The sequence below is a fragment of the Leuciscus leuciscus genome, assembly GCF_965113295.1.
Source record: "Leuciscus leuciscus genome assembly, chromosome: 22".
Lineage (NCBI taxonomy): Eukaryota > Metazoa > Chordata > Actinopteri > Cypriniformes > Leuciscidae > Leuciscus > Leuciscus leuciscus.
This window is the reverse complement of record NC_138746.1, coordinates 16,015,483-16,028,699: the sequence shown is the minus strand read 5'-3', so window position 1 is coordinate 16,028,699 and position 13,217 is coordinate 16,015,483. Positions and strand designations below refer to the sequence as shown.

The 13,217-nt window shown below is 36.7% G+C and overlaps 2 protein-coding genes across 3 annotated transcripts in view; one reads left to right on the top strand and one right to left on the bottom strand.

Moving 5' to 3' along the window:
- The window catches only part of cyp17a1 (cytochrome P450, family 17, subfamily A, polypeptide 1), a gene marked incomplete at its 5' end in the record, with an annotated part of 17,356 nt that extends 4,139 nt beyond the window's left edge, over positions 1–13,217 (top strand). Inside the window, 8 exons of one of the 2 annotated variants that reach the window (XM_082154834.1) lie at positions 9,097–9,374; positions 9,601–9,739; positions 9,848–10,077; positions 10,925–11,011; positions 11,192–11,401; positions 11,485–11,654; positions 12,447–12,550; positions 12,628–13,217. In XM_082154834.1, coding sequence (XP_082010960.1) covers positions 9,129–9,374; positions 9,601–9,739; positions 9,848–10,077; positions 10,925–11,011; positions 11,192–11,401; positions 11,485–11,654; positions 12,447–12,550; positions 12,628–12,911 — 1,470 coding nt within the window. In that variant the 3' untranslated portion in view covers positions 12,912–13,217. Of the gene's footprint in view, positions 1–9,041; positions 9,375–9,600; positions 9,740–9,847; positions 10,078–10,924; positions 11,012–11,191; positions 11,402–11,484; positions 11,655–12,446; positions 12,551–12,627 lie in introns of those variants that run through there. The other variant, XM_082154833.1, reaches the window with a different exon arrangement.
- On the bottom strand, positions 1,803–8,031 carry borcs7 (BLOC-1 related complex subunit 7). The gene is made up of 5 exons (XM_082153718.1): positions 7,890–8,031; positions 7,584–7,646; positions 7,431–7,474; positions 7,263–7,283; positions 1,803–7,179 (listed from the first exon to the last, which is right to left on the bottom strand). The coding sequence occupies exons 1-5, from the start codon at positions 8,019–8,021 to the stop codon at positions 7,128–7,130; spliced, it is 312 nt and encodes a 103-aa protein (XP_082009844.1). The 5' UTR covers positions 8,022–8,031; the 3' UTR covers positions 1,803–7,127.

The window sequence follows — 13,217 nt, the reverse complement described above, 5'->3', positions numbered from 1 at the left end:
GACTTGACCACCATATAGGTAAACAAAATACAATAATACATATACATTATAACAAAACCCAGTTTAGTTATAATTAATTGTATTTTGTTTACCTATATGGTGGTCAAGTCAGTGTCCGGTGTATTATTATAATGATTACGGTAATAAGCCTGTAAATGAACGCAGGTGTATGTTTTTTGGCTTATTTCTCGTATGCGGATATCCTTTTGTCATTTTTTTAATAAGTTTATTCACAAAATGAAATAGCACAAAAACATCTTTGAAATCTCAAGATGTTTATGGAAACCCTTTCAATTATAACAAAACTAAACCCTAAAACAATACAAATGTAAAACTACTGAATGTATGTAGGCTCATGCAAATAACACATTACGTTTGAGTGGAGTTTAGTGCGCATCTTTCTAGCTCTTTCCTGTTCTGGGAAACATTGTGACATTGACATTGTTTTGGAAATATGTTTGTTTATGAATATATTGAATATGTACAAAATAATATATATAGACTATAAAATATTGAAAAACTAGGCTATATCATAACCTATTACCTTCATTTATAATAGGGCCATCATTGCATCCTTGTAGTCACTAAACCATGCAAACCTGTAATCTCCCCAGACTATTTATTTGCTCTTTAATAATGTGTTTGGCTGCTGTTTTGCCTATAGAGGGAGCCAAAACCCTAACAATAACGCATATTGACTATTCGACTTTCTTTTCAAAATCAGTGCCACCTGAATGACAGTCAAACGGAGCAACGTAAAATGTGCAAGAGAATGTTGCCGATTTGAAGGACACAACACGAATACAACCATGCTTAGCACTGTAAATATTTCTAGTTTGCTTTATTGTACAGTGTCATATTTAGAAGGAAAACTGATGTTTTGCATAGATTGATAAATTAATAAAGAAACTAATATGGAAAGATTCTTGAATGGGCGATTATCATTGTGTGAAAAAGCACTCAATGTTGCTCTGGGCGATTTCTATGTACATTCCACATAAATCAAAGTAAATAATATTTTGTAGGCCTATATATTAGTTCATAAGACATTATCCTTTTGAAAAACTCATTCTAATAGTAATGACTAAATCAAGACTTGCCTTTACACAAGCTCTTGGCAGGTGGCAAGACTACATTAATATAGACCTTGGTTACTGATAAGTTGAACTATGGGAGGTACAAAACATTCTTTCCAATTCAAGGTCACATGATCCGGTGAGAATGAATGGGCAGAAGTGCAAGACCATTCAACAAGGACTTAAAATGAACTTGTATTTATTATAACTGTTGATATTGCATGACCAGCTATTTTTTCTCAACACCTTTGAATGTTTTTTTTATAAGTTTCTTGAATTATTAGTTTTGTTAAAAAGTTATGTAACTGTCAACATATTATAAATGCAATTGTTACAATACAATGTGTTACAATTTTGAAAACAGTTTAGTTTTTGACCCTCACTTATATTTTTACTGATATATATACATATACATATATATATATATATATATGCACAAGTCTTGCAGATAAGAGTCAAAACTTTGCTGAAGTAGATAGTTATGCTCAAGGCCTCGCTCTAGGTCATGGACATCCATCTGCTTGCCCTTGCAGAGGAGCGGCTGACATTGCATGTGGGATGAACGTTATCATTTACCCCCGTGTTGGACTTTCAACAAAGGACACATTTCATCCATTTGCCATAGTTTTCCACATGAAGTTGCTCCAAGCTAACACACAATAAAGAATTAGCAAAATGTGCAGAAACAATTATTTGTGCCATTTTATACAATATATTCAAATATAGTCAAGTCAAGTCAAGTTTATTTGTATAGCGCTTTTCACAATACAGATTGCATCAAAGCAGCTTCACAGTATTAAATTAAAATAATACAACAAAGTTTGTTTCAAGAGGAATTTATTGATTGATAAAATTAAATTAAATATCCCCAAAATATCCCCAACTGAGCAAGCCAAAGGCAACAGTGGCAAGGAACCGAAAAACTCCATCAAGTGACCTAATGGTGTCCTAAAACTCCATCAGGTGCCTTAATGGAGAAAAAAAACCTTGGGAGAACCCAGGCTCAGTCGGGGGCCAGTTCTCCTCTGGCATTGGATAGAGGCCGGATTGTAGTTTGAGCTGTAGGATTATATGAATGCCTGGCTGAAGAGATGCGACTTTAATCTAGTTTTAAACTGGGAGAGCGAGTCTGAGCAACGAACAGTATCAGGAAGACTATTCCAGAGTTTTGGAGCCAAATGTGAAAATGCTCTCCCTCCTTTGGTGGTTCTGGATATCCTAGGTATGACCAAAAGCCTTGAATTTAGTGATCTCAAAGAGCGCGATGGATTATAGGGCGATAGAAGATCCGTTAAATAGACTGGAGCTAAGCCGTTTAGGGCTTTATAAGTCAGTAGCAATACCTTGTAATTAATACGGAACTTTATAGGTAACCAATGCAGTGATGATAAAATCGGTGTTATATGATCATATTTTCTTGATCTCGTAAGAACTCTAGCGGCGGCATTTTGGACTAACTGTAGCTTGTTTATTGAGGATGCAGGACAACCAGCTAATAAAGCATTACAGTAATCCAGTCTCGAGGTCATGAATGCATGAACTAACTTTTCTGCATCAGAAACTGATAGCATATTACGTAGTTTAGCAATGTTTCTAAGGTGGAAAAAGGCTGTTTTTGTAACATAAGAAATATGATTTTCAAAAGACAGGTTGCAATCGAGTATAACACCCAGGTCTTTTACTGTAGAGGATAAAGTAACAGGACATCCTATGATGTTAAAGTTGTATTGTGCGAGGTTTTGTGGGCGGTTTTTTGAACCGATAAGTATTACCTCTGTCTTGTCTGGATTTAATAAAAGAAAATTACGCGTCATCCAATCTTTTATATCTTTAACACACTCTGTCAATTTGGAAAATGTAGCGTTTTCATCCGGCCGTGATGAAATATATATTTGAGTGTCATCAGCATAACAATGGAAACTAATTCCATGTTTCCTTATAATATTTCCAAGTGGCATCATATATATTGAAAATAACAGAGGGCCTAATACAGATCCCTGCGGCACTCCATAGTTTACTGGAGTTATGATCGATTTTTCTCCATTTAAATAGACAAAATGGTAGCGGTCAGATAGGTATGATTTGAACCAGCTTAGTGCTTGTCCTTGAACACCAGTATAATTTTGTAGTCGATCTAAGAGTATTGTGTGATCTATAGTATCGAACGCAGCACTAAGATCAAGTAAAACTAGTATTGAGATACAGCCTTGGTCAGAAGCTAAAAGTAAATCATTTGTGATTTTAACGAGCGCAGTTTCAGTGCTATGATGCGGTCTGAATCCAGACTGAAACTTTTCATAGATATCATTTTGTTGCAAGAAAGAGCCCAGTTGAGCGGACACCACTTTTTCTAATATTTTAGACATAAATGGAAGATTTGAAATGGGTCTATAATTTGCTAGATTATTATGATCTAATTGTGGTTTCTTAATGAGAGGTTTTATAACTGCCAGTTTAAATGTTCTTGGAACATGACCTAAAGATAAAGACGAGTTAATAATATTGAGGAGAGGCTCTTCCACTACAGATAACACTTCTTTCAGTAGTTTAGTTGGTATAGGATCTAATAAACATGTTGTTGTTTTAGATGAAGTGATAAGTTTATTTAACTCTTTTTGTTCTATAGTTGTAAAGCACTGTAATTGTTCTTTCGGGGTGATAATTGAAGCTGAATTGTAAGGCGCGATTGAAGATTGAACGTTTATAATTGTGGTTCTGATGCTTTCTATTTTCTCAGTGAAGAAGTTCATGAAATCATTACTACTGAACTGTAACGGGATATTTTGTTCGGGTGACGTCTGTTTATTTGTTAGTCTAGCCACGGTGTTAAATAGAAACCTTGGATTGTTTTGGTTGTTTTCTATTAGTTTGCGGAGGTGCTCAGCCCTGGCAGCTTTTAGGGCCTTTTTATAACGTGACATACTGTCTTTCCACGCGATTCTAAAGACCTCTAAATTAGTTTGTTTCCATTTACGCTCTAAAATACGGGTTTCTCTCTTTAAAACATGCGTAGTATTGTTATACCATGGTGCTTTATTTTTCTCTCTGACCTTTTTTAATTTAATAGGTGCAACCACATCCAATGTTCTAGAGAGAATGGTGCTCATAGTGCTAGTTAGTTCTTCTAGTTCATCTGTTTGTTTGGGTTCAGGCAGCAGCTGAGACAGATTAGATAAGCAATTTGAGAAATTATCTATGGTGGATGGGAGGATTGTTCTGCCTGGTTGATAACGCGACGCCGCATGACATATTACAGCAGTACGTAATATGCAAGTTACCATGTAGTGATCAGTGACTTCATCACTTTGTGGAATGATATCTATATCGGTTGGATCGGTTCCGTGTGATATAATTAAATCGAGTGTATGATTAAGACGATGAGTTGGTCCGGTGACGTTTTGCTTGACCCCAAATGAATTTAATAAATCTGTAAACGCAGCTCCTAACGCATCATTTGGATTATCTACGTGTATGTTAAAATCTCCAACAATTAATGCTTTATCGACATTGACTAATAGGTCTGAGAGAAAATCTGCAAACTCTTTTAGGAAATCAGCGTAAGGCCCTGGCGGTCTATATACGGTAGCCAAGGCTAGAGATAATAGGGATGTTTTTCTAACATCTAAGAGCGTAACATTTAGTACAAGTACTTCAAATGAAATAAACTTATAACCCGTTTTCTGAGTAACATTTAGAATATCTTTATAAATGGTTGCAACACCTCCGCCACGGCCAATCAGACGGGGCTCATGCTTATAACAGTATCCAGGAGGAGTAGACTCATTAATACCGAAATAATCATTTGGTTTAAGCCAGGTTTCAGTAAGGCAAAGTACATCAAAGCTATTATCTGTGACTATTTCATTTACAATAACTGCCTTAGGTGTGAGTGATCTAATGTTTAGAAGACCTAGCTTTAGAAATAGTTTTTGTTTACTAATAGCAACATTTTCTGTTTTAATAACAATTAGATTTTTCCTAGATCCTGCATTAGATTTATTATTTGATCTCACTAAACGAGGAATAGACACGGTTTCTATGCAATGTTCTACACTAGTATTTATATCAGTTGAATTGGTGCAGCAGAGACTATGATTTGGACTTTTGGTTACTAGTCAAAGGGTATTTAACATTTTGGAGATGTTATCTGACAGAAGATCCGCTCCGAATCTGCTTGGGTGTAAGCCATCAGCACGGAAAAGCCTAGGACGCTCCCAAAACAGATTCCAATTATTTACAAAGAGCAGTTTCTGCTCATTGCACCATGACATTAACCATTCATTTAGCGCAAATAATCTGCTGAACTTTTCATGCCCTAGTCGGTACGTGGGAAGCGGTCCTGACACAATGATCGTTGTTTCAGGCGATGTGCTGCGTACCGTATCGATTAGATTCCTGAAGTCTTTCTTCAGAATCTCCGTCTGGCGCAGCCTGATGTCGTTCACTCCCGCGTGCAGGACCACAGTTCCGACGCGCTCGTCACCGTTCAGGATCTCGGGAACGCGAGCAGCGATTTCAGAAACACGAGCACCAGGGAAGCAGTGACTTTGCACCTTACTTGTACCTAACGTAGCGTGTACGTGCCGAACGATGGAATCGCCGATGATCACAGCATCGCGTTCTGTTTCGCGTAGAGGGGAGAAGCGGTTTTGTGTCGATAACTCGAAAACCGGGAGGGTCGGAGAAAGTCTTGGTCTAAACCTGACTCGCGTCTTCCGCTGCGGAACCACCCAGGCTTCGTGGTGGCGTGTTGGAGCCGGAGTGAACGAGACCATGGCTGATTGCGACCGATGCTGAGGAACGCACGGAGTAGACGCGGTCGGAGTCAGCGGGTTAGTAACGTTAAACACTGATTTGTGTGCGTCGGCGCGTGATGTTTCAAGAGCCAAACACCGGTCTCTCAGCTCGGCCTGTCTCAATAAAAGGTTGTGGATCTGTTTCTCAACAGCTTCCAGCTCAGACTGCAGTGCGTGAAGCTCAAATGTGTCCTCACCTGCACCAAGCGGTAGACTACTTACATCTGATATATTCGCCATTTTAATCAGATGGACAGTGAGTTAGCAACGAAGCTACCAGTGATGCTATCAATATTAATACTAATTTATATTATAAGTTTGTTTGTAAATGAGTGTGGAGAATACGCGTTCAGCCGTGATCCACGGACGTAACCTTTAAGAGTATGCAGCGTTGGATCACTAATAGGCTTGAGACGCGTCTGCTCAACAGTCCGCGTTGTAACTATGAGGTTTTTTAGTGGTAGGGGTGTAGAGTAGACGCACGATAGGCGAAAAAAAAGTGTTTGTTTATAAGTGAGTGTGGAGAAGACGCGTTCAGCCGTGATCCACGGACGTAACCTTTAAGAGTATGCAGCGTTGGATCACTAATAGGCTTGAGACGCGTCTGCTCAACAGTCCGCGTTGTAACAATGAGGTTTGAGCAGTAGTGCTTCTCAGTGAGGAAGAGTAGAAAATGTTCGTTGTAAGCGGGTTTAAAGAGAAAAATCAAGAATTATAAATCAAATCGATAGAGCTCCAAAAACAACAACGCATTCAGACGCAACGCATGATAATGACAGGACAAGACATTATTCACCGTGTTTGTTGAGTGTTTCTTATATAGCGCAACAACAAATAAATTAACAAGAAAATACAATTTGTACAGTAGGTGTACAATGAATTCAAGATCTAAAAGTCTAAAAGCAAATGTTCTTACACAAATGTATGCTTAAAAAGATGAGACAAAAACATGTAACCTGTTTTGACATTGTACTATCATTTAAAAAAAGACAAATATGAATACTGGAAATAGTCTTTCACAGAAAATCCTTCACTTTAAGGTATTATGCATGTTTTGCATGAGCATCCAATAGCAGGCCATAAAAAAAGAAGAGGAGGATGATGACTTGTGCATTTTCTAAAAGAGCAAATCTGCTATGAAATGAGCCATCATCTGCAGTCTCAAATTATGATGTGATCTACTGTTAAAAAAAAAAAAATCAATGAAAGACCAGCGTATAGGCTATATCCACAGCTTGATGTTAGAAGAGCTCCATTATTTCATCAAGTGTCTTAGCTGGTCCTGCAGGTTTTTGGAGTGTTCTACACTGTGAACGACATTAAAGATGAAGAGTTATTGAAAGTAATTTTGTATAGATTTGAATTATGTAGGCTAAATATTATGACTTACTTCTTTTGAATGGCTTCTTGCCTGGATTTAAGAGGTAAATAAATATATTAGACAGACTCTCTCTTATATTTAGGAATTTATTTTGGGACTTACATAGAGACCTTTGACTGGTAGTGTACAAGATGATAATAAAGATAAATGCAGTATTCAATACACATATATACTTACTGATATTGCAAGTGGGTCGTTATAATAGACATTTTCCGTAGACTCTGTAAGAATAAAGATACTTGAAGAAGTTAAATCTGCTTTACTAAAGATGAAATAATAATAATAAACCAAAAAATAATTATATAATAATTAAGCTTTTATATCACATACATCTTCAGAATGCAGAATGGCATCTTCTTGAATAACCATATTTCTCGCTGCCTGACTGAGTAGCTGTAAAGTAGAAGGGGCCGATGCAAATATGAATATGAATATGAATTGCATTAATACGGAGCCTTGTTAGGCTGCGTCCTAAAACCCAGTGTCTAGACAGCATGTCTGAACATCATATGACACCGAATATTTGGGCCTATGCTATCCAAAAAATAAGTTGAGGCTCGCCTCCGGTGTTTATTGCTGTAAGAGGAAAACAGTTAAAGAAACAGTATCGCGTTAGAAAACGTTTCGTATATTTACTTCTTGGCTCCGGGATCCTTTCAACACTTGACGGGTTAGAGCGATCACATCTCCACTGCAAGAAGTGACTTTATCAGACAATAAACCTTTAACAGATTGACCGAAACGCGACTGTGTCTCGGAGGAAGCCATCACTGTTTACTACGGGTCCTGGAGAGGGACAATTTAAAATGTGAACGCGAATGACACAGTCTTTGACGACACTGACGAGAGGAGATAGGTTTTTAGTTACTATGAAAATTATATCTAAAAAGAGAGCTCTTCCGATTAAGTCGAGTAAAGTCACGCATATCGCAGTTTATTTGGCACATTTATTTTTGTGTTGTGAAACCAATCAAATATAATCAATTATTTAACATAAAAAAGAATCTAGCATTAAACGTAGCAAATTTAAAAACATCCCATGTTAATACTGAGTTATTGTGAGGAAAAAAATATTATTTTAAGATTGTATTATTCATTCATATATTACGTTTATAAACCAACAAATAGACTATGTTTTATTTATTTTTATTTGATTTATGTTTAGTTACTCATTTTGTTAATTTTAATGCTTGTTTAATGTTATTGTCATAATGTTATTGAAAACCCTATAGAAAATTTACAGAAAACAAGACATCTTCAAGACAAGTCCATATAAAGTTTGACCTAGGCTATGTTCATTTTCTAGAGTTTAACCACCTCCTTCCTTGACCATTTATAAAAATAAAATAAAAAACATAAAAGATTTGTTTAAGATTTTGTACCCTATTTGTGTAGAAATTGGCATTAGGCTATAAAATGCACAGAAGGCTATCAAATAATGCAGTAGTAATTGCAGGCAATGAATATGTTGGCAAGCTGTAGGCTAATAGAAATATAATTCACAAAGTTAAGCTAAAAGTTGAATAGAAAGGTTAAATTGAAGGGAAATTACCTATTAAAGAGTAAAATATCAGCTGTGCTCACATGTGCACTTTTATGCATCTTTGAATATGGAGATCCAATCAGCAGCTTTGTTGAAAACAGCCCCGATGACCTGAAGCTAAACTATTTCAGTGTCAAGGAGGTGGCATTGAAGATTTTGCATAAAAGTCTCCTTCGGCTTGCACACATGGGCAGTGCTGTTTTGGATGTAGAGCTGGTGGACACTTGGTTGAATGTATACTGACAATGCCTGAACCACTCATCCTGCCATGGCTTCTCTGTTCATGTCTATTATCTGCAGTAACTCTGGCTGTGCTGTATCTCAAAAAGAAGATGAATGGATTCGTGCCAGGGAACAGATCTCCTCCAAGCCTCCCCTCGTTGCCCATCATTGGGAGTCTCCTCAGCCTTGTGAGCGATAGTCCTCCACACATCTTCTTTCAACAACTGCAGAAGAAATACGGAGATATTTATTCCCTCATGATGGGCTCCCACAAAATCCTTATCGTGAACAACCACCATCATGCAAAAGAGGTCCTGATCAAAAAAGGAAAAATATTTGCAGGGAGGCCACGAACTGTAAGTAAACTGCTTTAAATCACTTTCATCAGCAACTGAATTTCACTGCACTAAAAAAAAAAAAATAAAAAAAATTCAATTAAAAAAGTCTAAAATTTTAAGTTTAGTCAACTCAAATATCAAAGTTGTCACTTAGTACAACTTCACATTTCAAGTTGACTAAACTTTACAGTGTAATAAGATGAGTTTTTTTTTTTTAATTAGGCTTTTTATAATTATCTTAAAGGTTACAACAGACTTGTTAACTCGAGATGGGAAAGATATAGCATTTGCTGACTATAGTTCCACATGGAAGTTCCATCGGAAAATGGTGCATGGAGCTCTTTGTATGTTTGGTGAAGGTTCAGTTTCTATTGAGAAGATAAGTGAGTATCACTGCAGCTATGCACTGCACTCATGATATTATACAAATATGTAAAGAAGGTATAAAATATGTATTTTACAGAACCTGCTACTCAATTCTTCTTCTAAAGTTTGCAGGGAGGCGAGCTCTATGTGTGAAGTGTTGACTGAAACCCAGAACAGTGCTGTGGATCTGGCACCGGAGCTGACACGTGCCGTCACAAACGTGGTGTGTGCTTTGTGTTTCAACTCCTCATACAAACGTGGAGATGCTGAGTTTGAGTCCATGCTCCAGTACAGCCAGGGTATCGTGGATACAGTTGCTAAGGACAGCTTGGTGGATATTTTCCCATGGCTGCAGGTGAGATTGCAATATGTGTCTTATAGCTAAAAGAATTATCAATTTACACTATAGTGCAAAAGTTTGGGGTCGGAAAAGATTTTCTAATGTTTCTAAAATAAGTATTTTATACTCACGAAGGTTGCATTTATTTGATTAAACGGAAAAACAGTAATATTATGAAGTATTATAAAAAAAAATTAAAAACTGTTTTATATTTTAATATAATTTAATATATAGGCTAATTTACTCCTGTGATTGCAAAGTTGATTTTCAGCATCATTACTTCAATCTTCAGTGTCACATGATCCTTCAGAAATCCTTCTAATGTGCAGATTTGCTGCTCAAGAAACCTTTCTTATTATTATGTTGAAAACCGTTGTTCTGCTTAATATTTTTGTGGGAATAAGGAAAGAGGGTTTTCACAGCAATGCTATTGAAAATAATTTTGGGTTCCCCAAACAAAAGTTCTTATAAAAAATAACCAATTTTTTCTTAGTGTAAAGAAAATTATAATATAATAGAATAAAATGTATATAATTTTTATGGAACTAATCAGACTCCACTATAAAGAACCTTTTGTGGAACGGGAAGGTTCCATGGGTTTAAACATTTAAAAAAAAAAAAATTTATGGAACCATCAATGCTAATAAAGAACCTTAATTTTTAGAAAGTTTAAACGAACAGCATTTATTTGAAATAAATCTTTTGTAATAATTTAATTATAAGCATATTAATTTCTTTAAACTTTCTGACCCCAGACTTTTGAACAGTAGTGTACATATTAAAGTTATGACACTCAGATGTTGCAACTGGTTTGTTAACTAAAATGTATAAAAAATCATAACTATGTATTCCTTCCTTCAAGATATTCCCAAATAAAGAACTCAGAATCTTAAGACAGTGTGTTTCCATCAGAGACAATTTGCTTCAAAAGAAATATGAGGAACACAAGGTAAAAAAATATTCTGTGTAGTCTGTAACTAACATGATATCATAAAAGCTCCATGAATAATAATTATAAAACAGTTTTAGATGAATGTAGTGCTGCAGACTGGACAAACAGCAGTTTTCATTCAAGTCCATTTAGAGAAAAAGCCTCCCTCAATTCCCTGGGATTTGTCTCCCTCTACAGGTTGATTACAGTGATAACGTCCAGCGGGACCTCTTGGACGCACTTCTGAGGGCCAAACGCAGTTCAGAGAATAACAACACCAGCTCTCACGATGTTGGTTTAACTGAAGACCACCTGCTCATGACTGTGGGGGACATCTTCGGTGCAGGGGTGGAAACCACGAGCACTGTACTGAAATGGTCAATAGCTTACCTTGTCCATTATCCACAGGTAAATAAAGCTGCTCACAGCTGAGCTGGCTGGACTGAATTAATTCATATTTTCTTGTAATGAAACATTGCATTTGACATTAGGTGCAGAGAAAGATTCAGGAGGAGCTAGACAATAAGATTGGAAAAGACAGACACCCTCAGCTCAGTGATAGAGGGAATTTGCCTTATCTAGAGGCCACTATAAGAGAAGTCCTGAGGATCAGACCCGTCTCCCCACTCCTCATCCCTCATGTGGCGCTCCAAGACTCCAGGTAATAACAGTAAGATTTAATAGTAATAATACTTTTATTCAGAAATAATGCATTTAAAGGGATAGTTCACTTTGAAATTAATTTTTGGTATGTTTTAGCTTACCTCAAGGGCATCCAAGATGTAGGTGTCTTTTTTTCCGCAGTAGTTTCAATTTTGATATTTTTAGGTCAAACCGTTCTTGTCTGTCAGTCATATAATGCAGGTCTATGGTCATTATCTCAAAGAGCAAGCACAGAGTCCAAATTAAACAATTCCACATCGTAAGTACACATTGATGGCCTAAGACACGAAACGAGCGGTTTGTGTGAGAAAACGAACAGTATTTATATCGTTTTTACCTCTTATACACAGCCATGTCCGAGTGATCTGATCTGACGTGTGCGCAGACTGGTGCATAGATATATACACTAGATGTCTCCAGGGGGTTGAATTATTTTGAGACTTTTTAAGTCATTAAAAGTTTCATTTTAAATTGAATTTAGGGAAACAACTTGAAACATTTGTTGTGTTGAGCTATTTCAATTACTTTTGTTTGATTTGTTCATTGCAAACAGCTGAAAGTCTGTACATTTTGCCAATAAAACTTATTTGCAGTGGAGGTTGAATAATTTCGATTACAACGGTATATTATATGCATATGTTTATTTAATGATCATTGTTTGAAACACCCACAATAAGCTTTTAAATGTATTGAACCCTATTGAACCCTAACCCTATTGAAAATGAATAGAAAACTAAACTGTTCACATAAAATACTTTAGAGTCCTGATTTCTTCTCTGCTCACTTGTAGTGTGGGAGAATACACTGTGCAGAAAGGGACCCGAGTCATTATTAATCTGTGGTCTTTACATCATGATGAAAAGGAATGGAAGAATCCTGAGCTATTTGACCCAGGTGAGAATCTGCAATGACATCTAAAAGTCGTGTGTGTCTGTGAAAGTTACCAAAACATCTTCTGCATCTTCTGACAGGCCGATTTCTGAACGAGGAGGGTGATGGTTTGGGCTGCCCATCGGCCAGCTACCTGCCATTCGGCGCAGGAGTACGCGTTTGTCTCGGTGAGGCCCTGGCAAAGATGGAACTCTTCCTCTTCCTGTCATGGATTTTGCAAAGGTTCACGCTAGAGATGCCCACTGGCAAGCCTCTGCCCGACCTCCAGGGCAAGTTTGGTGTGGTTCTTCAACCTGAGAAATACAAGGTCATTGCTAAACTAAGAGCAGACTGGGAAAAATCCCCACTAATGCAGCACTGCTGAGTAAATGTATGTATTTTCTACTCTCAGACATTTTGTTTAAAAAAATTATAATTATGAAGCATCAAATATCACAAATCAAACATGAATAAAAAGCATATCTTGAGACAATATGAATCCATCTTCAGCAGTAATTGAATAAAGTGCAGCAGATGGGTTCTGGAAGTAAAAATCCCATTCATTTTCTCCAAAGGGGAATGATTTTTAACACGAACTTAAAAACTTTTAAACACAGACCTGCTTAGTTTTGAGGTTGTTGATCAATGGTATATTTTCGTTCATGTCATCAATCTACATTATATCAACTTT

Bases quoted from the DNA above. Each gene is read 5' to 3' on its own strand.
- borcs7 (XM_082153718.1), bottom strand. From the start codon at position 8,021: ATGGCTTCCTCCGAGACACAGTCGCGTTTCGGTCAATCTGTTAAAGGT. The intron at 7,475-7,583 runs GTATGTGATATA...TTATTCTTACAG, and splicing joins CCATTCTGCATTCTGAAGAT to AGTCTACGGAAAATGTCTAT. The intron at 7,284-7,430 runs GTAAGTATATAT...TCTTAAATCCAG, and splicing joins ACGACCCACTTGCAATATCA to GCAAGAAGCCATTCAAAAGA.